General features: G+C 46.7%; 1 protein-coding gene across 4 annotated transcripts in view; it reads right to left on the reverse strand.

The window, feature by feature from the left end:
• Window positions 1-27453, reverse strand: part of CACNA2D2 (calcium voltage-gated channel auxiliary subunit alpha2delta 2) — a 736608-nt gene that overhangs the window by 557704 nt on the left and 151451 nt on the right. For all 4 annotated transcript variants that reach the window (XM_059716173.1, XM_059716174.1, XM_059716176.1 and 1 more), the window contains exon 3: window positions 16821-16937. In XM_059716173.1, coding sequence (XP_059572156.1) covers window positions 16821-16937 — 117 coding nt within the window. The remainder of the gene's footprint in view (window positions 1-16820; window positions 16938-27453) is intronic.

Here is a 27453-nt window from a genome sequence, read left to right on the forward strand (position 1 = left end):
AGCTTCCTTGAGTGCCATGAAATTTTCTGAAAAGGTGTGTGGAGCTGCTGCTTACTTAAGACACCGTACGTTGGAATACTATCCTGGGAAGAACAGGAAGGAGTCACTGCCTCTGAACCAGTCTCATGGATTCAGAGCAGCATGTAGGAGGGTAGAAGAAGGAGGCAGTCTTTAGCCCCAGCCCAACTTTGCCAATAACCTCCAATCCTTAGCCTGTGGCCCTTTGATATTCCAGCATTTTGAGCCCGCATATTTTTGACAACGCACTTGTGATCCAACCAGCAGCCCACCTGGCTTTTGCCATGAGACGCCTCACAGCTCCACCAGTATACCCCTCTCTTACCATTAGTGATCTACCCGACTCAAGGATGCAGCCAACAGATTTTGTGGGCAGATTGCAGGGCTGGGCCACCATTTTCATGGTCTTATAGTGCCCTCCCAATGCCTCCGACTGGCCAAGAGGCCCTGGTGGCCCCGCCCCCTGCCACTGATTAACTGAGAAGGCTGTCTGCCATGTGGCCCCACCCCTCACTGCTGATTGGTGGAGGGGGTAGGGCTCACATGACAGGTAACCCTCTCAGCCAACCAGTGGAGAGGGGCAGGGGCAGCACCCAAATTTCTTGTCCCCTTTGTACTGGCAGCCCCCCTCCCGCCTCCCCCCATATGCACTACCCGGCTGGGTTGCAGCAGCCATGAGGACCACTGGCTCCTGTTAGGGAGCCACCATTTTATATGTAGTAGGTCTTCCCCCCCACCCAATTTCACAGACCTGATGTCATGATTTCTGTGAAATCCACTAAATTGCAATTTGAGTAAGGTCCCTACTTATCATGCAGCTGGACCAATTTCCTCTTCCATAAACTTTCCAGAGTTGTGCCAGCACACTCAACGTAACCACCGAGGGTTTAACCAGAGATTACCAGTGATGGTACCTGCTACATTCTGCTTAGCAAAGATTGTACACAACACTTCAGGTAGTGTAAAGGCATTAATTAATACTAATGGGTAAATGTGGGTAAGTATCTATGAAGATCAAACTACTCTGACTTAAATCAAGCAAAACCCAGGCCTCAAGAGACCAAGTGGATCAGGTGGGTGTGCTGAATTTACAAACACTGCTCCATGCTGGACTGCGTGTATAGGGATATTTATAACGGCAAGATTCTGGGGTATTTCTGGTATGAAAGCTCCTTCACAGGTTTTTAAGAGAAAGGAAAAATCTGACAAACCCTAGTTTCAGTTTAAATGTGCTGTCATTCACTCCCACGTTCTTTCACCTGTAAAATGCTTAAAAGGGGATCATACTGATTTGAATTTCAAGGCCACTAAAACTTTCAAGAGTCTGCTACTACAAGTGGTCCCTGAGCCCCCTGGCAATTTTTGTGCCTTTGCAAGTACATTTACCTGTTATTAGAATGTTTCTTGCTCTGTCGTCTTTAGAAAGACCCACAAAAACAACACAAGAAACAAAGTGTAACAGTGGGAAACTGAAAAATGGTAGCAAGCAAAGTATTCTCAAACACATACAGCTTCACATTACTGGAAGTTGAAAAACAGCTCCTCTTTCTAACCTATTTGAATTACTGTGGTCTCTGGTGTTCCTTGTCACAACGGGAGGTAAAACCACTGCAGAGGGAAGCGCAAGTTTTAAAGTTAGTATGTCTTTTCTTTATCCATTTAGAATGGCTAACTGTAGCACTCAATTTTTTTAAACCAAGGCTGTAACATTACATGATATGTACCTGCCTTCTTTGTGGTATGCCACAAGCCTATCTGTAAGTGGGTAGCAACTAAAAGCCCTCATCAGCTACTAGGGTCTTGTTTCTGGCAGCTTATAAACTTACAGAGCCTTACTCATTTGCACTAATGCCCCTCCTTCTCACCAGTTTGTCAGTGCAATGACATTAAAAGGGTGTAAAGATACTTTCCCACTATTTAAGGGTCTCTTGCACTGTCAGAGCAAGTGAAGTGATCTCTGTACAAATAAGAATTGGGTCCATAAAGAGAAGTTGGGTTTCTACTGCAAAGAGTGCAGTCTCAAGTCCCACCTTCACGTGTGCAAACCGGTTCTCCTGATCTTTATGCATTCATGTGTGGCAAAATTTGGCAGAAAGTGCAAACTGTGAGCAGACAGAGGTTGTTCACTGATGTCAGGCACAAGGGTAGCACCTTCTAAACAAGTGAGTTTCTAGGTATGAGCTTTCATAGGCAACTGGTGTCTCTGCACAAGTTAGTCTCTAAAAGGTGGACCCTCTCCTGCCTTCTGCCTAACACAACAAAGGAAGACAAGCAGCCTCTGCAACACAGTTTCAGGATTTCAGGAACCCTGATCCACTTGCTGGGAAAGCACAATGAACAGCAACATACCGCAACTGCCCGCAGCACACCTGCTTCAGGAGGAACTTCTGTTGGGCATGTGCTGTACACTGGGGTTAAGCTAGGAGCAGGAAGAAATGCTAAATCCAAAATAGACTCTCAGAAAAGCCCATAGCCAGGGACAGCAGAGTGGCACTGACCTAGAATACCTGACTGACTGTGGGGGGAGCTCAGCTCTAATGAAAGCTAGGCACTAGTGGGGATATTTTTTTTTCTAGGGGTGAGTGGAGGGAGAAGAGAGAGTTGATTTGCACAGGAAATCCCAAGAGTCCCCACTTATTCTGAACATAGCTGTCTAATTTTGGGCAGCTTGCCTAAATCCTGGATTTTTCTGGACTCTGGTCCCTTTGTTCTAACCAAGAAAAAAACAGCATTTTTGCTCATGAAGTGTGATGGAGCTCAAAGACCCAAACAGACTTTATCCTAGAATAAAACATTTTTAATTATACAAAGCAGAGCACTTGGGTTTACATCCCTATAACAAGGGGTGGAGGTAGGGAGAAGAGAAGGAAAGGTACAATATTCACCATTTATTCATTCATTCTTTGGGAACAGCACCTCCTAGCCAAGAGTGCCTGAGAGCTCAGAAACAGATGCACATTGCACAGACCTCTCTAAGACATACAGCTAACTAAGGTAGGCCATTTCCCCAAGGTACAGCTCACAAACATCTTGAGTGACAGAAACAGCACTCATCTCAAGCCACTCCGAAAACTTACAAGGAGCAAATGGGAGAGGTCTATACTCAGGATGACTCCCAGTCTCCTAAACATGGTGAATGTTGTGCCACTAGCTGTAATGTTCAGGGGGCTGCAAGCCAACAATGGAAGTTCCTGCACCCTCTCACATCCGCTGCCTTGGAGTGTGCCAAACAGCTTACAGAGTTTTAAAGCAAACAGCGCTGGGCCACTGCCAAGTATACAAGGAGGAAGAAAGGAAAGGCACGACAATCTGTATGAATGTGCATGAAGCCCTAAATCATGTTAGCATTATTAAGACGGCTGGTTACACTGCTCTCCACAAATGGGTCCAACACAGTTCTGATAGACTTGCTACAAATAGCTGATTGTCCCCGATTAGATTAGACAATACACTCCCGTCCTGGCATGGGGGCCTTGCTCAGCTCCCTCTCTTCAATCTGAAAATTAGAATTCTAGACTTGACACATTGAATTCAAATTGGATTACTGGATCAGGTCCAGCTCAAGAACACTCAATGAAGGGGAGCAGGAGCGTGGGGCATGTGTGTGTGTGTGTGTGCACGTGCATGCACACGCGCACACACATACACACACACTTAAATAAATATATGGAGAGACTCAGCCAGGACTTGATTAGAAGCAAATTAAAAATATAATTAAAACAAAAACTACTAACCAGCAATTAGTGAACAAGTGGAAAAAGAGATGGATTGTCACTATTAATTAACAAGGCAGGGAGATTATACCTTTAAATGTTTTGCAGTTTAGTCTGCAGGCTTTTTTCTCCCCTTTTTAAATGCAAGTGCTAAGCAGGGGGCGGTTAATTTCCATCGCTATTGTCGGTTGGGTTTCTGCTCCCTGCAAATAAGAATGGGGGTGTGTATGCGCACGTGCATGTGTGCATACATGCCATGTCAATAATGTGCCCCCCACCCTCCCATTTCCCAGCAAAATATAGAAAGCATCTAAACCTACCATTTCCCCTTCCCTGGCCTTCTGAAAGAGGGAAAGACTCAGGCAATGTAATCTCATGGATAGGACAATCAACTAGACACAGAAGACTCCAGTGAACAAGGGTGTTGCCTTCTCACACTGCCTGAACTTTTGGGTCATACTGAAGTGGGGGTGAGTCATGTCATTTGGCCTGAATGTACAGCACAGCTGCTAATGACCTAGGAGTCCAAAATTTTGGTGAATGAGGTTCAGGATAGCCTCTTTTTCAACCTCAGAATCGTTTCATAGTTGGTAGGGTCAGAAGGGACCTGAGCTCATCAAGTCCGACCCCCTGCCATGGGCAGGAAAGAGTGCTGGGGTCAAACGACTCTGGCCAGGTGATTATCCAGCCTCCTTCTGAAGACCCCCAGGGTAGGAGCCAGCACCACTTCCCTTGGAAGTTGGTTCCAGATCCTGCCCGCCCTGAATGTGAAGTAGTGCTTCCCGATGGCTAGCCTGAATCTACTCTCAATCAACTTGTGGCTGTTATTTCTAGTAACTCCTGGTAATGCTCGGGAGAACAGGGACTCTCCCACATCCCTGCTGGTCCCACCTGATAAGTTTATAGACGGCCACCAGATCCCCTCTCAGCCTTATCTTGTGGAGGCTGAACAGGTTCAGATCCCTTAGCCTCTCCTCATAGGCCCTGCCCTGCCGACCCCTGATCACACAAGTGGCCCTCCTCTGGACCATCTCCACGTTGTCCACATCCCTCCTGAAGCGCGGCGCCCAGAACTGGACACAGTACTCCAACTGCGGCCTGACCAGTGTCGCATAGAGGGGGAGGAACACCTCCTTGGACCTGCTTGTGATACATCTGTGGATACATGACAAGGTGCGGTTAGCCTTCCTGACCGTGTCCCCACACTGTCGGCCCATGTTCATCTTGGAATCAATAATGCACCAAGATCCTTTTCTGCCTCTGTGCTGACTAGAAGGGAGTTCCCCAGCCTGTAGCTATGCCGCTGGTTTTTCCTCCCTAGGTGCGGTACCCTGCACTTGTCAGTATTGAATCCCATCTTATCCTCATCTACCCACCCACCCCTGTAACCAGTCCAGATTTAGTTGCAGCCTGTCCCTCCCTTCTAGCATGCCCACCTCTCCCCACATTTTAGTGTCATCCACAAATTTGAACAAGGTGCTTTTCACCCCCTTGTCCAAATCGCTGATAAAGATGTTGAACAGTGCGGGCCCGAGGACCGAGCCCTGGGGGATGCCACTGCCCACATCTTCACCAGCTAAAGCAGCCACAGATCCACCATCTCCTCTCTAGTAGTGTCTCTGTGTCTAGTGTTGCAAGGAGGACAGTCACAGCCTGCTGGAAGAGTCTGCACCACTAATGTGAGTAGCCAGCCCTCAAGCAGTGGAGACCACCACCAAGACAGGAAACCTCAGGCAGCTCAAAGACTAATGCTCCCAATGAGTTAATTTCTTGTATTACCCCATCCTGATCATCACACACCTACAGAAGCCAAAGAGTAGCAAAGCCACAGCAAATTAATGAACAGGACAAAAAAAAAAATGCTTCCTACACCAATCAACAGCTTGCAGTAAAGGAGGAAGGACAGCTCAGCCCAAACTGCCCATCCTGTCCTAACACCACAGTCAGCATGGCAATGGCTGTATCTAGTTGGAGAGTTTTCCCATGAAGAGCTCACAACAACAGCACCCAGAGACACATTTGTAAGCGGGGAGGGAGGGAGGGGGGAGGAGATCCCCTGTCTGAATGGAGCTGGAGAACATTTTGTTGCATGCCAATTTTTGAAGGTCTTTAGACAAGTAAAACATTTTACTTTCCATATCAGGAAGCTGAAGGGCTGAAAAAGATCTCATTTACCAAACACCTGCAAGGGAAATCTTATGGTTATCAGAGTTGGTAAAAGTCATACATCTTTCCAATTAATTCCCCTCTGCATGCATGATATATATATGCACACACTCTTGCTAGACCCAAGCTGAGCTTGGGACTAGGCCCAATAGAATAGAAACAGACTGAGCATACATCAGGATTAAATGCCGATCAGCTCCCCCCTCCCCCTGACATACCCTTTGATTGACCAGCTATGCCTTGCCCACATAAAGCCACTTAATGTATATTAACAAATATCATATCTCATCTCTTAATCATCAGAGCACCCCAAAGCTTCTTTCAGATATTAGCTACCCCACCACGCCACACCAAGCAAGCAAGCAGTAGCTGTAGTTTACAGACGAGGAGACCAAAGAACAGAAAGGCAAGTTGTTTGATGGAACTGAGTCCATGGGAAAGAGACAAGGTAGAGCTCAGGTCCCCCACTGCTCAAATATGGACTGATACCGGTAAGCCACACTCATAAGAATGTAAGAACTGCCATTTACTGAGTCACACTACAGGTCCATCTTGCCCACTATCCTGCATCAGTGGCGGAGAGAGGGTGCTGACAGGAAGAGTGACCAGGGCATGATCAGGGTTTTTCTACTGTTCCTCTCCCACTTGCAGCCAAGAATTTGTCCAATTCCTCTATGAATCTGGCTGACTCACCAGCTCCCCAACATCTGATGGCACTGAGTTCCACCCTTTCATTACACGCTGTGTGAGGGGAAACAACGCCGTCCTGTGGTTAGTTTTGGAATCCTGAGGGGACGAGTTCTATTTCCTTTGTACATCTAATGGCAGCTTTCTACTGGTGGGAGTGGAAGTGTTGGCTTATGTGCAGATATCAATTTTACATTCCTCAGTTGCGTGGACACATAAGAAAGCATGCATCATCCTGAGCATGTGTAGTAGGCTACACACTGACCAAGCAGGTAAAGACTATGTTCATTCTCACACTCTGGATGTGCAACTGCATTCAAGTCCTGAAAATGCAGCCAGCCAGAAACCCATGACTAACATGGGGTGGGGGAACCTTCCCATGTTTTAGCCCAAAAACTAAATGATTAGAGCACTTGCCCAGGAAGGGAAAGGTCAGAGTTCACATCCAGAAACTACATCCAGGCTTTTCACTGGTGCTTCTTTTGAAACTGGCCTCTTGGGCAGCCAAGAGAGGAAGCTATGAAGGACCAGGACGAAAGGAACAAGCCAGAGGGTGTGCGGCTCAGCAAGACAACTGCTGGCTTGGAAGGCCCTGAGTTTTTGCTCTCAATGGGATACAATCTTCCCTGCTGCACTGCCCGCCATCCATTTTATCCAAAGCCTATTAAAGTCAGGAGATAGCAACTCTACTTCAAAAGCAGTTCTGGAGAACAGACTGCATAATGCCTAACCTGTGGTGTGGTGTTTAGAGTGTCATTCTAGGAAGTCAGACAAATACAAGTTCAGTCCTCTGCCAGGCTAGTGGGGGACCTAGAACTGGTCTTCCTGGATAAATGCACTAACCACTGAGCTACTGGGGCTAAAGCATAGAAGGGTCCTTGCCCACTCTTATTTCCCAACATTTTTCTATACCTATACACTGTGCAGCACGCTAAGCAGGCGCAGTCTGTGCCATGACGACACCTACAGTGCAGAGACCAAGTTAAGAACAGCCAGGTATGTGACTAAAAAAACTACCATTTGATGCACAAAGGGAAATGGTGTTCTACTCCACATCTGCCTTTACAGCACTCCTCTTCAATACTTAGCTCATGGAGCTGAAAATAAACAGGGGGCCACCAGACAACATAAGCTACCTTGCCAGTAAAAATTCATGCTGCAAAATGAAAAATATCCTTCTAGGATTACAGCTTCTGCCACACCTGTGCAACCCAGACCGTCAGACTCTTGAGCCAACAGATGAAGAGAGACAAGCAAACATCAGCTCTGAGTAGCACCACCCTACCCTGTGCCTCCCAGGGCTAGGGCCAGAAATTACATACAAGCTGGTATAAGTGATTGGAAACTGGTTCCGATCTGTAATACAACAGCAGCTCAGTGCACATAAACCGGTTTGGGCCATTTTGAAAGCAGCTTAAGATAAACCTGGATGGACGTAGTATTAGACCTAAGTGATTTAGGTTAAATCAGTTTATTGAACCGGACCCCCTCCAGATTCAAGTTAACTCACAGTCCCCCAACTTCCCAGGGTACTTTGCACCTCTCCCCCCTCACAGCAGGATTGTGCAGGTTAGCCATGGCCCAAGCTGTCTGACACAGCAGAGCAGGGAGACATGCTCTAGCATCCCCCAGCTTGTGGCCTGGGCCACTGCAAGTATGTGGCTCATTTCTGGAATCAAACGTGAATGTCTGTTCACTTGTTTATTTGCTCAATCTATGCAGCTTAGATCAACCTGCAAAGATTGAATCAATTTAGCCTCAGGCTTTTTGACTGTCTGTACTTGGCCCAGAGGTCCAGATGTAGGAGCTATCAGACAGAGCAGCTGAACTCAGCTGCCAGACCAGATGAGGGGTTAGCCAGCCCCTGAAAAAACCCAGAGCACAAACTGCTTCCGCTCGAGTCTGCATCCGAATCCCAGCATTCCACATTCCAGAAGAGTGGAGGGCACCGATATTTGTATCATGAATCAGACTGACTCCTTCCAAGGGAGGAGAAAGATCATTAGTTCAGGCAACAGTCTTTAGGCGGGTCACAATATATAAATAGCTTACTTCACCTATACAAAACCACAGGACATTCAGCTATTAGGAGGCAAAGCAAATTGTCTATGGCTAAATGCATGAAATGGGAAGAAAATCACCAGAAGAATAAGATTCCACAGAGTCCTCTGAAAAAGGGAAATGAGCCTAGGATCTAAGGTTTCTATTCCCCACCCACGTCCAATTCAGAAACTTTGGGAAAGAGCTCCTGAAAGAGATGGCAGAGCTTATACTCAACCCCCTCACCCCCCCAAAACGCACATACCACTGTGACATGACATTTATAGTTTTGAAGGGGAGAGAGCACCCTGTTTTACTGCACTGAGTCATGTAAAGCTAGCCAGAAAAACTGATTTTTCCATTGTATTTTCTTCTGCCTTGAGTATAGAAATGCTTTCAGCATACAGCTCAAATGGAGAAGAAAGGTAAACTCTCACTGAAGTCCCAGGGCCAGATTCACAGTCCTTGTTTATACCAAGGCAGCGGAGATCATTCCTCAACTAACAAGATGTGGACCACATATGTAGTGGCTCCAGAAGCTCAGACCAATAAGATGCCAGGTCACCCATGTTTCAGGATGTTACCACGGTGTAAACCATTTCTATTATGGCAAGTAAGAAATATTTCCCCCGAGTGGCTTGACACTTCTAAAAATGTCAGTGGCTCATCAGCTGCTTTGCACTGATGATTTCTGAAATCCTTCATCAACTCAAACACAAACTAGGGCTGTACAAAACAGCACTGTTCCACTTCGACTTCTGTTTCGAGGGAACAGTGTTTCATTTCAAGTTTCCTTTTGAAAGCGCTGTTCCATTTCGTTTCATCAAAACTATTCTGCTGTTTCGACTTTTTGCCCATAGGCTATAATGGAGAAGTACGAAACTGCCTATAACTTTGTAATTTTTTGCCTGATGCAGATGAAACCTGCAGAAATGGCAACCTTTTCCGAGGGCATGCTGCCTACCAAGTTTCAAGGAGATAGGTGTCGAGGTTTCTAGGAAACTGCACCTCAAGGTGTTGACAAGCAAAACTCCTGTCACTTGCTGGCAGTGGCAGCCTCCTGTCACCCGGCAGGCAGATTGGGGCGTGCCCGCACCCCTGGAAGGGCTGCAGGGATCTGCTGGACTCCTCCCAGGGGTGCAGGTCCCGATCTGCCTGCCAGATCACAGGAGGCTGCTGCTGTTGCCTGAGACCGGTGCTGGGCTCAGTCCGCACCCAGTTCCAGGAAGACTGGTGCTGCCGCTAGCCCCAGACAACAGCAGCAGCCTTCTGTCAGGAAAATCAGGGGCCTGCCAGCACCCTTGGGAGAGCTGTGCCAGACTCCTCCTGGGGGTGTGGACTTTCATTTCGGTTTTGCTGTTTTGAGCTCAAAATGCATCAAAACAACTTCGAAATGAAACACCCAGTGAAATTTTGCACAGCCCTAACACAAACCCTCTTGCTTTCCTACTATTACCGTGCTCTTTTTGGCATTTACAATGCACATTGGAAAGGGACCCTGGGTCAAGGGAATTCTGTCTCTGGCAACCAGTAGCAGACAGGGACTAGAGAAAACTATGAAAGTGGCACATACAGCATAATTCACAGGACAAACTGTACAAACATAAAGGAAATAGACATGTCCAGAATGAAAACACTTGCTGGAAATAGAAAATCTCTACCTTTACTTTTGGCTGAGTCCATTCCCTCCCCCCCAACTCTGTGCCAAATCTTCAATGCAGGAGCCAGTGTTGTGGCTCTCTACCTTTTGCAGCAGTGAGTGTGTCTGTGTCAAAGCCTTGAAGAAGATTCTGTTACTTTTTTCTAAGATGTTCTTAACGTCTAGCTCCTCTTCCACCTTGTCCTTAAGGAGGCTGAAAGAGTGAGGCTTTAGGGGGAAAAAGGGAGCAACAGAACAAGCCTATGGTGCTTGGCAGGCAGTCCCAGCCTGTATTGAGACACAGAACCAAGGATGGAGGCAGTTCTTCTACAGGTGGCAGCGCAGTGGTACAGAGCACCAGTTGGGAGGGGAAGAGAGAGAGACTGGTCCCTCAAAAACAAGAGGGCAGCAAAGAAAGGGACCTTTTATTGTGCAAGGACCTGCCACATTTACTCTCCTGCACAGCACCTTTCTCCCACCAGTGGCTGCTGCTATCCCAGGCCACACACGAAGAGGAGCAGCACATGACCGCTGCTGATAGTGGTGGAACCAGTCAATAAAGGCTGCAGAGGCTGGACTGGGGTGACCCAGGCAGAGAATGACACCTCCAGAGAAAAAGATTTCGACAATCTGCAACCGACAAACCAGCGATCAACTGATTCATTTGTGGAGCCCACACAGACAACCCCTTAAAAGCACTGTTCCCTCTGCCTCACATAACATGCTAAGAGCAGCAAGCTAACGAGAGGCCTGGAGGTCCAGGGACATTCATTACCTGCAAAGGCTCTCTTAGAAGAAGAGGGCAGGGTACAAATTGGTGTATGGACACGTGATAGCATTCAACTGGAAAGGTTCCAACAGCACGATGGAAGAGAGCGATACAGGCACCTTGTTGCCAAGATATATCCCAAAGTCCAAGCCTTGCCAGCACTAAGGCCAATTATTGTACCAGATGGGGTAGTGGCCCTGTGATAAGGACAAACCAACTAGGGATTGGGCTACTAACAAACTGTTTGGAACATTTAATACCAGCTCTTTGGAGGTGGGCAGTGAGCATGCTCACCCTCTGCAGCACCTAGTACAGCCTTTGCCATTTGTTACTAAGGCTAGAAATAAGACATCACCAAATGAAGTGGATCAGCTATGCCAGGACACAGCCCAGCACAGCTAATCCGCTTCATTGTGCAAAATACACATCACCCATTGTCCCACCCATTGATCTTGCAGGACAGCAGGCAATATTTTGCCCATTTCCAGAGATGCACCCCCAACAATCTCCAGGGCACACCTCTGGAAGCAGGGAAAGTCAAGGTTTCCACTGCCAGAGACAGCTCCTGGCAGTCTTTGGACTGCCTCTGAAAGCAGAAAAAAGCTTTCCCCACTTCTAGAGATACATCCCAGAGATTGCCAGGGGCACATGTCTGGAAGTGGGGAAAGTCACGCAGGCACTTTCAGGGCAGCTGCCAAACAGTTCTCGGTAGCCCATACTATCCTGTCACAAAGCAAATAGACATTCACTGCAATTAAGCAGCAAAAATTATTACTACCTTTTGCCATGGCCACAAATTTGAATATCTGTGGTACAACAAAGGCTATGAATGTCTATTTGCTTTCACTTTGTGCTGCCATAAAAAATTTTCAAAGGCAACAATAGATGACATCTGTTTCCACCCTAATAGTATCCAAGGTTTCCAGCTGGGCTCACCCTGGGTGCTGGTAACCACATCAACAGTCCACTAAATGCATTAGATCAAACAGCCAAGGCAAAATATCTAACTACTGGTTCAGTCTCCAAGATAAACTCACCAGAGCAAGTCCCAGGCAAAGAGAAGGTGCACTGATGCAGGGAGGGATGTGCAGAAAAGGTGAGTGTGTCACAGAAAGCAAGGTAGCAAGAAAATATTTAGCTAGTATATGACTGATGAGAGAGGGAGATGCATGAGCACAAGAATTTGTCAAGCAACTAATAATTCCCAGCAGTGACCCAAGAGCAGTCAGGATAACACAGAGCCTTTAACTGTGTATCAGACATTTGGCAATTGCTGTCATCTCCTGTATTTCATGAAGGCTGGGGCAACTGTTAACATAGGGAAGATAACAACTTTAGGTTTGTACCTGATGCAAAAAACAGTATCAGAGCGGTTTGTCTTCCCCCAACTCGTCTGATGGAACATGCCAAGTAAACTGCGACTTTCTTTAGTAATGGGTCCAAAGAAGGCAAAAAACCAAATGCTGCTCCTTAGCAAAGCCATCTAATTAGTCCCAGAGGCAAAGGGCTACTCTTTTGAGATCTGGCTGTGTGCACTAATCTCACAGGGCCAGCAGCAAATGTAGCTGGAAAAAGAAAAATAAGCATTGTAAAAGGATCCTGCCGGGAATTTTCTGTCCCAAAAGGAGAGGCAGTTGTAGAAGGTTTGCAATAAATAGGAAAAATAGAATAAGTATCCTGCCTCACAGATCACTGCTATTGAGAGAGGCAGTTACCCTCTAGCAAACAGCTCCAGATCTCCTCTGGACTGTGTGGGGGAATGAGATAATCTTGGAAGAGCCAGGCCTCTGCAACAGTAAGCCATAGCTACCACAAGCTGGCCAGTCACCACCGAGTTCGGGATGTTTTATGTTTGACTCCTGCTTCCATAACAGGCATGTTGAGGGATTTAAAATAATACTGATAAATGGTCTGCACAGAATTTAACTCTCTTTAATCAGAATGTATTAATGTTTTGTTTTTAAATGGGGAACAGCAGGTTCTTTGATGAATAGACTGAGTCATCACTACCTAATGTGAATACAGCCCTTGTACAGAGCCTCTGCTGTGTGCCTGAAGCCCAGCTAGCACCTTCCTAAAGACAGCTCTCCTCCCTGATGCACCAGGCATTATCCCACCCTTTCTGCAGCTCTGATATGGAGAGCAATGGGGGCCATTTTTCCCGCAGTGCAAGCATATGAATGCCACAAAATTGTGCTTAACAAGGACCAACTCCCTCACACCTTCATGCCTTCCCCAATATACTGCACCCACCTAACTAAGCTGCTGAAAAATACTAATAAAAAAAGTTATCACCACTCTCATGAGTCACAGGAGAGGGAGGGAACAACTCTGTAAGAGATGATTCAACTGAGTGAGAGAGCTGAGGTGGAGAAAACTGTAGGCTGGAGATCAGGAGTGACTTCCTAGCGCTTCCACCAACCCACAGGAAGTGGTAGGAATTCTCCTGCTGGGGATGGGACAAGCCACAGTCCTATTTTCTCTGGCACAAGGAACAAGAAGACCCCATAGGTTTTCCCCTCACTTCCAATTCAATTCCTTGACACTTTGATTAGGAGAGATCTGGAACAGCCCCCAACTCATAAATGCTAGCATACATTTTTATATTCAGAACAGCAAGAAGAGAGACAAACCTCCCCCAGGATCAGGTTCTGGAGGAGCAGCCTTTCCAAGGTAAACATTTCCAACTTAAAAAGCCACAGCCTTTGTCAGCACTAATTAGATATGGGTCACCTCCCTGCACTGCCTTACTGAGTAGGGTGCCCTTGTCACAGGCTGGCCAATGCTGCCCCAAACCCCACAGATACAGTCAAAGTGAAAGACAAATGAGGTTAAGTCTGTTTGAACTTCAAGGGTTTGCTCCTTAGCAACAAGGGGAGCATAGCTGCATTCAAACCTACCTACGAACCAGAGCAGGAAAACAGGGAAGAGGCAGTGGCTGATCCACAGAAATTCTGACTGCGTGGCAGAAGCCTCCAAAAACCATCTAATGACAGTCAACTCCCTGCGCTCTTACAGACTGTTCTTACTTCTTACACTGCTCTTGTCATTGGAGTACCCGAGTGCTGTCCAGCAGTGCATCAAGCAGCATGACTAGCATTTGTCACCTGGTTTGTTCTCTCATTTAGTCCTCAGCAGGAGACCCATGTGCAGCTGACTGCCTTGTTTTGAAAGGATTTTGTGTAATAACTGCACTCTTGCATGCACACACACATGTTGAAAAAAAGCTGAGGCGAATGCTCATTTTGCACTTGGATCAGAAGTGCTGAGCTTTGTGAGGGTCCTTAGGAAGTTCATCCCAATCTTGGTACAGCCTCTGAGAAGCAGCGATTTCCTGATTTCTTGACTCCTATTAAATCACAGAGAATGTACATCTCCCTTCTTCTCCGAGCTCACTAAACACATGGTTTACAAACACAATCTGCAGTTCATCAGAGCTGTCTCCAGCATGGATGCTACCTCTTGCACTGATTTGAAACTGTTGGTTCCAAAGTGTTCAATGCCCTCTTACTAAACAAACCTCAGACTATCCTCACTCTGCTTTGACAGCCACCCATCCTCCTCCTGGAAGTGTTGTACTCTATTGGCTCCCAGGACTCCCCACCTTTCTGGTTTTCCTCTTGTTCTTGCCCTGCCTTCACCATTTCCTTTGTTGGCTTCTCCTCACCCTCCTACTCCAATTTTCTGTAGGAGCGCCCAACGGCTCTGGTTTTGGTCCCCTTCTCCTTTTGCACCTTAACACTGGCTAATGTCATCTGCAAGCACAATTTAAACTATAACTTCTAGTCTAACAGCTCACAGAGTTGTCTCCTTCCATATCAACTAAAAATTTTGTCCTGTCTCTGATCTCTCCTCATGAATGTCAAGCCATTAACTGCCTCTCAACATATCTATGAAATAACCCTTAATCCACTCCCCCATCAACATCCCTATTACCTTTTCCATGTATGTAGATACCCTCACTATTCTCTCTCTCATTTGATTTAGAACCTGGGCATCAGCTGGGACTCACACTTTTCTGTAGGTTCTCACATCCAGGCTACATCCAAGTCTTGCAAGGTCTTTCTAAGTCACACATCTAAATTTTGACAGACCCACATGGCTAAAGCTTTTGCTGGGTTCTCATCACCTCACATCTCAAATAGTGAAACAGTCTTTTGTCAAGGCTAGAGGACAGGCTATCTCATCTTGCTTACAGTCTTCCAGATCATCGCTGTGAAGTTCATCTTCCTAGCCCACTGCTCTGACCATGTTGCCTCTTCCTCTGAATCTCTCTCCAGGCTCCCCCTTTTCTCGCATCAAAGCACAAGCTGCTCGTCTTCATTTTCATGGCCTTTGCAACCCAGTCTTCTGTTCACGTCCATCACCTCTCATTCTGCTTCAAAAGGTCAATTCCCACCTCCATAATGCCAATCTGCATTGTCTGAAAGCCTAACAAGTATGTTTGTGTTTTCTCATGCTGTCTCTAGTGTCTGGGAACAACACCCATTTGCAACTGTAAACTTACTACATTAACCTTCTTTAAATCTTTTCCTTTGCCATAATGCCTAAAAAACGTCACAGTAACTAGGCTGCTGATGTGCTACGATCCTGCCTACCCTACTGACCTATATCATCTCATTGTTCCCTGGGCTCTCCCATCTGTACATATCCATCTCTTGTCAGGCTCTGAATGCTGTTCTGTTTACAAGGTGGGCAGCACAATAGGGCCCTAGCAACCTCTAAGTGTGAGAGTACGGCAATACAAATACTTTCTATTCTATAACAGTAGCAGGAATCTGCTGCAAGTTTCAGTCAGGGCAACAGCCTGTTCTGCCCAAACACCTTGCCTTCCCATCCTGGATCTCTGCAGTTGCACGCCATGGCCTGACACCACTGCAGCAATGGCTCTCGATGCCTACCCCTCACCATAACCACCAACCCATTAACTAAGACACAAGTTCCATTCAGCTGACATTGCCACTTGTCTGGCATCTGGGAACACAGCTATTCACCATACCCAACACAAATCAGGCATTTGACAAGAGGCCACGGTTTCCAGTAAATGAAACTGAGCCCAGCCTACCACCAAGGTACAAACCCTCAGATACAAAATCTTTGTTTCTCTGGACATGACAGTTCCTAATCTAACTTCTTGATAGCAGCATACAAATTCTGTTTGCTGCACAGCACCTCAGACAAGGTCACATTCCAGTGACAGTGTAGCACAGTCAAGCTTCCCTTCCTCCAGGTCTAGCGGAACAAGCTCATTTGAAAAGGAGTACTGTGAAATCACAAGTTATATTGGCAATGTGAGCACATGTGCAAGGTGCCCTCCTGGGCACCTGTGTACATCACAGAATATGGGCACCATCCTTCCATGCCACCAGGCACAGGAAGGTAAACATTTCAGGGCACAGTCCCTGAGTATTCACAAAGCTCTTTGCATGAGCTGTTTCAAGGGAGATGAGATATTGTCATCTGTTCGCAGATTGGGGTGAATTTACTATCAGGATTTAGAAGCCCATGTGTCTATTCATATGCAGCACTTCTCCTGAGAATGGGGAAGACACAAGACTTGAATACTGATAGCCCCCCACACTGGAGTTTTGCTGAGATTTATCCACCCATGCACTCAGAGAAGTGCTGGCGTTGAGAAATGCAACTCCCAGCAGATACACTTCCTCAGTGACAGCACATAGCGAGGTGAGTGACCGTCCAGAAGAGATCACAGCATTCTACAAGCATCACACCCTCTTCCTGATCCCACACACAGCAGCAAGACAAGAGTACAAGAATACTGCCTTACCTTTAAAGCACGAACCTTCTTCGCCAGCAGGCTTTCAATATCTCCCGCCACTTTCTCCACTAGCTTTCTGGGGACATTCTCCTTGACTTCAAACAGGTTCCTGTTCTCATTGTAGATCTATAAAGGGAAGAGGAAAATAGGGGGTCACTGCCAAAGAGATACCTTGAGAAATGCAGACCTTCCAGGAAAAGGATGGCCCAGCCATCGAGTACCAAGGAAATTCACTGAGTAAAAATAAGGTCAGGTAAGCATGTAGGCTTTGGGATTTGGGGGGAGGGGGGAAAATAGAGGGTTCGACAGTGAAAGGCCTAGGTAAGAACAGTTTGCTACCCAATGATCTAGGCTTTCCAACCTTTTTCCTTCACGTATGCAGACAGCCAATGCTTCACCCCTATCTAAGGCACTACCCACCCATTCTTCTGTTGACCCAAACATGTAGTGCAGTCAGGGTCTTTCAAGTTTACTCTCATATCTTGCTAGTCAGAAAATCTCCCTGGCTCTAGTAACACCACTCTCCAGATCTCCCAAAGTTAACTGTCAGATCAGGCAACTGCAAGACTAGCTCACTGCTCCTCACAGTGCACATAATTCAATGGGCACTTGGGCTGGCAGCTGATGAAGGATGGCAGTGCAGACTAACACAGAGCTACTGGTTAGTGGGCAGGGATCCCACTCTCATTAGGACATATTTATCCCCTTAAGCCTTACTACATTTCTGGTGTATGTTTGTGGGGCAGGGGTGGAGGTAAGCCAGACCCAGACAGTCTTCTGAACAAAACTCAAAGTCCCACTGTCCTAGGCAACGTGGAACTTACACATTAAAACAGAAACGAAGTGAAGTGTTCTTCCCCGCTGCCCTCCCCCTCTCTCAGAGAGCCTGTAGCCTCACCGAAGAAGAAGCCTTACCACCACAACTGCCTGTAAAGCAACTCGCACACTGCTGGTGCTGTGGAAATGATTAGATGGTATCCTTGACCCCTCGGTCAGCAAAAATGACTACTCAGAACAGGGACTATTTCTCACTACATGTCCACATGACACCTATGGCTGTTGGGTCCTGATCTGGCTTGAGACTGAGGAATACCATAATACAAACAGATAGCAGAAACAAAACTTTATAGGTCTTTGGGGACCTTTACAAAATGGGTTAGGAGCCTCAGACCAGCCCCCATCAGACAAAAATGCACGTCACAAAAATTATCATAACAAGCCCAGTGTTAACCACCATTCAATCATTTAGAAATGTCTTACCCTTTGAGAGGATAATGTCACAACCAACAACAACAGTGTGGTAACATGGGCATAGGTAACGTAATAAAATCTGGTGGTTCAGGACAGACACTGATCACCCTTGGATTGGGAGACCAAGGCTCCCCACCCCATACAGGGCACTGCACCATTAGCTTGGTGCAGCACATGATAGAGTAAGGCAGGGCTCCAACAAGATACAGGGCCCTAGCTAGCAAACATCAGCAGGATACCAGAAAATGGGCCAGTCGTCTGGTAGCATAAGAAATGCTGTTGGCAGGAAGCAAACAGGAGGAAGCTTATGCTATCAATGCACGTGCAGCAGTCTGTGTATAAATGGGACCCATGGTCTCCTGACATCTTGCACCAGCATGAAAGTATACTTGAAGACTGAAATAAAGACTTCTGTGCTGGATTTCAGCATCATGAATAGAGAGCAAGGAACATCTGAGAAACTTGTGTCCACATCAGGCTAGTGAGGTGCAGACTCAGTACTCAATGTAGACTATATCCAACACGGATGTTCAAGGATTGACAAAGCTACAGATGTATCACTCAAAGGTATTCAGTATGCTTCCACCTAGGCAGCACAGGAAAAGGATGCTGACATCCACCCCAAAGAAAATGCCAAGGATTATTTTATTTCTTTTCTTTCTCCACAAACGTTTGAGCTGATATGTGAAGTGGCTGCTTGGTGGACAGAAAGTTCCTGATTCTTTGGAGGCACTTGGAGATACCTTCAAGTACTCTGAATTCTGAAGTGCGTTGTCTCTCCCCAACCCCATGTTAGCTGTGACAAACTATTTCAGAAGCAGAGGACATGCGTGCTGCCTTATGAGTAGGACATGGTTTAAGTCATGGGCCCAACTTGCTAATACTGTGCAGAGAACCAGATGTTCAGGCACATGGAGCTGGGCTCCTGGACAAAGTCTGCTCTGAGGCATGCATGCACCTGCCGGTATGGAGCTAACGCCGGAGCCCAGAGCAGATGTTTCCAGCCTCCCAGCTACAGCCAGCCCAGGCTCTGGGTAGCAGCTGCCAACCACAGCAGGGCTTGCAGCTGCCCAGCTGCCTGCTGGGAGCAGCCCAGGCTTCATGGCTGGCAGCAGCTGCCTAGAGCCCAGGCCGGCGGTGGTGTGCCGAGCAAAATGGCCTCCGTGCCGTGCTCGGCACACATGCCGGGGGTTGCTGACCCCTGATCTATCCTGTGAGACTCCCCACAGGTCCACGCTAGAAATATGGCAACAAGGGAGCAACAGTTAGTTGCCATTGCTTCCCTGCCACCAAATTTGCAGACTGTGGAGAGTTCCCAGATCTAGGCTCTGTTTGTATTCTCCATTCTGCACAAGCTCTTTCCAATGTGCCCAATTTCTTCTTGTGTGCTGCTAAAGGATACCCGAATGCTTCCCCATTTTGCTGACTTCTCATCCAGAAATAGCACTCTGAACATACCACTCTGCTCCCAAACTAATGGAAGGGGACTCCTCCTGCAGCTCCCTTAAAAATCAGGGCTTCATTCAAGTTACCCTGGCTGCTGACTTTCTATGCAAATTGACTGACCCTCTCCTGACCAGTCAGTTAGTTGCATTCTTATTAACGGAACCAGCACAACAAAACTAACAAGCCTGCTCTCAAATACTTCAGCGCATTGAAGAGCTCTTACAAGTTCCAATACATTCCTGGCTCACAAGAGCAGTGCCAGAGGGCCCAGACACCAAGTGTGTGCCCCTGTTCCTTCCAAGGCAACCACATAGGTAGGTGTGAGATTTGCCTTCACTACTTCAGTTCACAGACATCCCTATAAGCAATAGCAAGTCCCCTATATTCTCAGATTCAAGGCCCACTTGGTCTGCAGGGATGGGTAAGAGGCACTACCCTAGGACAGTGATTCTCAGCTAGGATGCTGTGGCACCTTAGGGTGCCTTGAGATCCTTTCAAGGGTGTCACACAATGTTAGCACTGTCACATGTACAAACATGACTGCAAGATAAATCCACAGATTTCAAATAGATACCCATAGCATTAAAAAGTCCCATTAAAACCATCCTGACCTATTGGGATCTTTCTGAATTCTTTGCAACTGAAAAATTGTTCCTTTTTCCACAGTCAAAAAATGAGTAAAGAAAAAAAAACACTGGCATTTTTGGAGTGGTGCTTGGAGTCTAATGAGCAGTGTCTCCAGTCTAAAAATGTCGATAACCACTGTCCTAGAAACTAACTCCTCTCACAACAGCTACTTCTGGGAGTCCATATTGGCCTTTCTGATTCTGAGGGGTCCCACTCATTTTAGTCCCAAAGCCACACTATATTCTATAGCAACTTAGAGTCTCCAGACTTTTGATGATGAAAATAGCTAACATTAGAAATGCAGATTTGTATGATTGGGTTAGAAAGAGAATTGTATGCAACAGCAGACTGCTCATGCCTGCTCAGTATCTATGCCTTTTTTTTTTTTTTTTTTACATGTCCTGTCACACAGATTTGGTATGTAGAAAAGCATGCGCTGCTGATAGCAATGGATGCTGCAAGGGTGGGGGAAATCCCACTCGAGCACAAACGGTTAAGGAGAAAAAAATGGAATATAAATTATATTCTCTCATGCTTTTTTCCCCCCTTTGGTAAGCAACAGCATAACAAAATAATGCGTTTTGAAGGCATACTACCTCCAGCTGAGCTGCAGCAATTAGGGAAGCAAAAGAAGAGGAGCAATCTTCAAGGAGAGAGCTTTGGATAAAGAGGGCATCCTGACATTAGTATTTTCCTATTATGAAATAGCAAATCGATTCCCATTGGTTCCAACAAAAAATGGTACCTATCCACTGGGAAAAAAAACAAAGAAACCCCCATCAGGATATGATCCCCTGCTCATGCCACACGCCCTCTGCAGCTGCAGAGCTCTGCAGGCTTATTGTCCAAATAGTTTTTCTAGGTTACTTAGAACAGTTCAATACAAATTGATAGTGACCACAATAATAATAAAAAAAGATATGTTGGACAGGTAGTGCTGCCTAGTATTGATGTTACCTAGCACATCCCATTAAAAGACTATTTTTTTAAGTCCTTACCTTTTTGCCATATTTTTAACCTTCTTTCTAGATGTCTGCGTAAGGCCAAATTGTTTTTGCAAAAAATTCATCCAAAGCAGTCTGGCTACTCACAGGAATGAATCGGGAGGGGGGCAAAATGGGGGCTTAGGGAAGCTAGCGGAAGGATATGTTGTTCTGCCCACATGAAAATATTTTGGCAACCTTTTCTTCTGCTCCAGTGACCCCAAACTTTGGAGCAGAGGCTCTAAATCTGGCAAGATGACTTGATGCCATCCCTGTGAAAATCTGCTCCAATTTGGCAAAGCTATAAACCTATGACAAATACAGCTGGCTCTAGCTCAAGGACTTCAATTGTAGCGGCTAAAATGCCTGAAGCTTGTCCTCACTAAACAACCTCCACTGCCTTATGGCTCCTAGTGCCAACCAGACTTTGAGCTTTCCAGTCCCACATAGTGACTGTGAATACTCCAGACCAGGGATGAAGCAGGATTTTCTCCTACAATCTCTGTTTCAGCTGCTTCACACCAGGATGTGGCAGGGCTAGCCTTAGGGACAATGGCACCCTGGCGAACTTGTGTTTTAGAGCCCTTTCTTGAATGTAACTATGTAGTAGTTTTAATGGAAGTTTCAGAAATAAAGCTGTAATCTCAAAACTTTTATTTTATTATAATTTACAAAAAAGTACACAAGAGGAAATGACACAAAATTCAATTCAATGTTATTCAAATAAAAATGATATTAGTAATAAAAAATAACATCTGACATCATCTTCTTAGGTACCTACAACATTTTGTTTCCTTTCAAGTTTCACAAAATACCAAAAAAATAGAGAACCACTAAGATACAAGACATGTCACAAACTGTGATATCACGTGATTTATTTTAAATTATTTAACACCCTCTTGACCACAATGCCTCGTCACCTGCATTGCCCATCTGCAAGGCTGGCCCTGGGATGGGGCCTGACACCGACAGTGACATCAGAAGTCAGCCCCTAAGATGCTCTCAAAGAGCACCCTACTGGCATCTAGGCAGAGAGGAGCAGAAAACTGCATGGTTCAAATACAGAGGGCAAAACTGTGGAGGAGAAGTGACTGAAGTGTCAACTAGTATAAGGAGTCTAGTGAATCTGGGACTGGGAGGGTAAGAAATGGACTGGCTGCCTAGGACAACTTGGATCTTGCAGAGGAAGAGTAGAACAGGAGGGTAGAGGTGGGAGTTGGTGAAGGAAATGGGTAAAGGATAGGGAATCAGTTCGCCGAGATGGAGAAAAAGGGGATGAGATGAGGAAGTGGGAAGACGAGAGGACTAGATTTGGCTGAACAAGGAACTAGCATGTGTGGAGTAACACAAGTGATGAGGGAGAGAAGACTACTGACAAGGAGTTCAGATGTTAGGAGAGCACAGGCTGGCCGGGCAAAGAGAATGTAACCGGGGAGCTGAAACTGGGTGAGGAGGTGAGATGACTAAGGCTAAGAGCCATTGGGGTGAGGAGCAAGGAGAGACAGAGATCAGAGAAGGGACATGACGAGAACTGGGACTTACTGAGAAAGGAAACTGGTGACAGGGATCGGATAAGAGCAGGGGCCTTGGACTTGATCTATGGGCACAGACAAACCGGCACTGGGACAGCACACTGAGGCTAGGGCTGTCTGGGGAAGGAGATGGGGATGAGGAGGAGCCTGCTGACTAAAGACAGGGACTATAAAAATAAGGAGACTGGTACGAGACAAAAGGTGCTTTTCAGCCCAGTCCCAAATGCAGCACATCTTAATCTCAACCCTTCTGCTTGCCATTATCCATGCTCAGCCATTCCAATTCCCACCCTTCACCTCCAGGTTCTTCTTGCCAGTCTCTATGCCTAGCCTGTCCCAATTTTCCCCATCCCTGGTCCCCAACCAGGCCAGCTTTTTTTGCTCCACCTCTCTTCCCCCCGCTTCCCAACTGCCCTGGCCTCTAGTTCTCAACCAGCAAATGCACACCCCTCAATTCTCCCAGTCTCCTCTGACTCCTAGTCCCAGTCTCCCCAACCTCAGCTCCTCATCCAATGTCTGTGCCCCCACAGTGCCTAAGCTCATTGGCTGGACAAAGACATTATCAGTGCTCTCCCCGTGCCAGATCAGTCTATCCTCCCCTTAAAGGTACTGCTTTTAAGTCTTGGTCTTTGCCCAGCCAAGCCTCATCTCCCACTAGCTGCTTCTTTGGACTCAGTCTTCTACTCACCTACTGGCTCTCAGGCTCTCCCCATTTCCCTCTGTCCCCATTTTAACCTCCATGCCTAGGAAGTTGCAGACCCTCCTTCACGGCTCTCAGGTTTCTCCCTCGCCCAACCTCCAGTCGAGTTTCCTTCTCCATCATTCTCTACTCCCAGCTTCAACTAACTTTCATCTCCTTTCCCCAGTCTACTCCTTTCTGCGTGCAAATGAACTTCCTCTCCCATGCTGTCAGGGCCTAGCAGCAGAGTCACTAAGGCTGCTTATACGGGGGGGGGGGGGGTTAATTAGAGCATTTACCAGACAGCTATTTAATTAAAACAGCTCACTGTCACATGTATTAAGCCCCTATGTGTTTCAAAATGGCCACGGCACACTTTATCTGAAGCTCATTTAAAGAGGTTTAGCTAAAGCACCCCCATGACCACTTTGAAATACATGTGAAAGTGAGGAGATGCCAGAACGTTCTAATTAGGATGTGTCCAGTTAGGATGTAAACGAGCGCATCTGCAGGCAGCCTATGAGTGCAGGAGGAAAAAGTTCTCTGCTCTCTGATCTCTGGCCCAAGCTTGACCTAGCCGGAGGCAACTTAGAGTTGCAATTGCAAAGGAAGTCTTGCTCAGCCCCTGCCTGGTGCAGATGGCATCTTTGGGGAATTTAACTACTGAACTCTAAGTATTCTAATGAGCATACATAAACTGCAATTTTCAACTTGTAATTTGGCTAAATTAGTGTGTATTTTTATACGGAGGACAAAAGGCACATTCCCAGCACAAAAGCCACATCCCTTTTAGAGGCAAATTTCAAGTCCTTGCTCCAAAGCATACGGGCACTCAGTCATTTCAAAGAAAAGATGAAGAACATTTTTGCAACATATTTAAAACAATATGTTTTTCCAGAGCCTCATTCTCAGCTGAACCATTTTGGCTTGATTTTTTTAAACTTTTTATTCAGGGATGGGGGTTGGAAATCAACCTGAGGCAGACTCCCAACATGGAAAATTTCACCTCAAAACAGTTTCAGCTTGCAAAGTTATGAGCAAATGAAAACAGTCTAATCACAAGAGCTAGGCAGCCTTAATAAAAGGTGGACTTCATAGCACCACCAATGATTAATACATACACAGCAGCTGCAACCAGTAATTCAGGAGGTGGATCTTGGATACTGATTCAGAGCATGCTGCCCTTAAACCCATTCGCTTGTCTTTGTCGATACGCGCAGTAAATGACAGAATCATGCACTGCTCCTGTCTGTCATGGCTATTTGCAGTGAACACAGAATTCATTCCCTCAGCATTTCTGAAGGATTCAATGTACTGTTTTGGCTAACCAGGGTGTTTGTTGCAACCTGATCCTGTGTGTGCACCTCATACTGAGAGACAACTAGAAATCACAGGCTGAGGACTAACAGAACAGGAAAATCAGGGGCTCCTAAGTCCCAGCACCGATTCTGCCACAGACTCAGCGTCTAACCACAGGCAGTCTGCTTTACCTCTTCGTGCTTCAGTTTGCCCAACAGTTAAAAGCTGATGATCACGGTAATAATGGTTTAGCTCCCAGGGGAACTGGGATCATTATTTAGTGTCTGCAGCGCTCTGAAGATCTAAGGCATCATGCACATTAGGACTACGCCACGCTGAAGCTGACAGCAACTCTTCTCAGCCTCCTGCTGCCACTGATGCCAATCTGAGCATCAACTACAGATGAAAACTGCCCTGATGCCCCTTGTATTGTTGCCTTCAGTTCTTGACCTTCTCCTTCCAAGAGGCAGCTTTGCTGTCAACCACTGAAGGGAACATACTCCAAAATACTCAGGTAGTCGACAATAATGGCATATTACAAGTCCTATTTCAAGCCAGGTTCAGGATCCATCATCAATTGCATAAGGCAGTGATTCTCGGTCTTTTCTATATCAAGATCCACCTTTTTGGCAGACAGCAACAAATTAGCTCCACATTCTCCCCAAGTACTGCTTCCCTCCCCTTCTCCTGCCTTATCAGCTGCTCTGCTTTCTGTTTCCCACCCTTTGCCACTGAAATTTGCTGCTCTCTGCTTTCTACTCCCTACCCTGTACTCCCTGCCTGATCTGCTCCTGTTTTCTGCTGCCTGTCCCGTCCGCTGCTGTGTTGCCTGTCCACTGCTTAGTCCGCTGCATGCGACACACGGAGGCTGTCCATGTCACTTGTGGCAGGTTGCCCATCTCTGCCCTGGAGCATTCTCTCCTCTTTGCAAACTCTAGCAAAAACCTTGTTTCCTTTTAGCAGATAATGGCTTTGTAACTCCTGCTTGCAATGACCCTTGGATCCCACAGTGCAGGGAACTCATCTTATGTAGCCCATTAGGAACCCAGAAACTAAAGGAAGTTACAGGTGAATCTGGCTCATCAGAACACCCTAGCCATACTCCACCCAAGACAGGGATGCTCCCCAAAGAACAGTTTAAGGGGAAGAGCAGGAAGTCGACCTTGAGGAAGGAAGCGAGGGGCAGGAGGACTCTGCTGCAACAGAAGCTTCTCCCTAAAACTCCACCTTCTCTATGATTTTTCACACACTGCAAACATGAATAAACACACACATGCAAACATGAATAAAGCCACCCTAAAGCCAGGGAGGGAGATGAGGGACATAGCCTGCAAAGATCACCTCCCACTAACCCAGAATGAGGTACAGCAGCATACAGCAACACAATGTGACGTGACAGGCCAGGAAGTGGAGAAGGTGGTCTCCAACTGAAATCTATCCTGGGAGAAAAGTGACCTGGATGCACTTGGGGACCTGTCCACCATCACTGCTCTAAGTGCTCAGGACCTCAGTTCTGACTCTCAGTGCCATCTTCTCTAACACCAGATAGGGTAACCTATTCAAAAGTGACTTGGAAGAGCATCAAATTGGTCTCACTCCGGTAGTTTTCCTGGAGTTTTCCAAGCTCCTGAGTGACCCAGCCATACTGCCTGGCCATTGATAGCAGGCAAACTGTAAACCACATAAGCATAATTGAAGCCTGCCTGCCTTTCTTTCTAGTTCTATTAGAAATCCACTGAGCAGAGGGGACTGTGCATCTGTTATAGAAATATGGTGACCTACCAGCACAAGGCATTTTAACTAAGCACACACTTACATCTATATTGGGATAGGTCCCCTTTTCAGCAGTAATGGAGGAGGAATTCACAGATTTCTGCTGCCTGAACTAAAACCCTAATGGATGTTAGGTGCAGACCAGTGGTCTACTGGACGGCGAATTGGACTGGGATGCTAAAAGCCTATGCTCAGGTCCCAAACTCAGCCACTCCCTGTGTGACCCTGCGGGAGCAGGATGGTGGAAGAGATGTCCTCTGAACTCAAAAACAGGATGGTGCAAAAGACCTGCTAGAGCCAGACAGGTGCTAAGCACCAGTAAGTCTCACAAGGTCTATGGAAACTAAGCTTGTTCACAACACTTCAAAATGAGGCCCTCAGCAACACCAAGCCCCCTTTTTCTCCTCTTGCCTCAGCAGTATGCTGAAGCTGAGCAGTCAGCAGGACCATGCCACCACGCTCTGCAAGTGTCCCCGTTCCAATAACTCCACAAGGAAGCCCGTAGGGCCAAGCTGACCCACAGTAGTCCTAACTTGTCCAGCAACATGAGCTATCGACCCCAAAAGGCCTCAGTGCACAACACTGGCTTTTGAGGCGAGAGGGAAATGGAAATGAAGCAGCAAATTCCCTGGCTCCATCATCTCAGAAGCATTCCCTATAACCAACACCAAAAAAAGGTAGCAAAGAAGAGGAGAGGGAAACCAGAGCAGCCAGGGAGAAGATTTTACATGCACCAGATCTACTGGTAGGCTTCAGAAATGGAGACTAAAAGAACTCTGAAACAGAGCTTTCCTTGCCCCATACACACATCTCCAGTCCTTGAAGAGCAATTTTCCCCCCTCCCAGCAAGGCATCCGCACCCCAAGCTCCTTTCAGTAACATGCTGTCTCCCATCATCTAGCAATACTTATTTCAAGTGGAAATAACCACTCCCCTCTTCCTCCTCAAGGAACAAAGGGTTACAACTTAAGCTGTGGGGAGCCCCAAAGCCCCCTCCAGCCGACAGGTGTTCAGTACTTGCAGAATAACACCAGAATAATCCCCTTGGCCAA

This window comes from Alligator mississippiensis, chromosome 12 (assembly GCF_030867095.1).
Source record: "Alligator mississippiensis isolate rAllMis1 chromosome 12, rAllMis1, whole genome shotgun sequence".
In the NCBI taxonomy this organism is placed as follows: domain Eukaryota; kingdom Metazoa; phylum Chordata; order Crocodylia; family Alligatoridae; genus Alligator; species Alligator mississippiensis.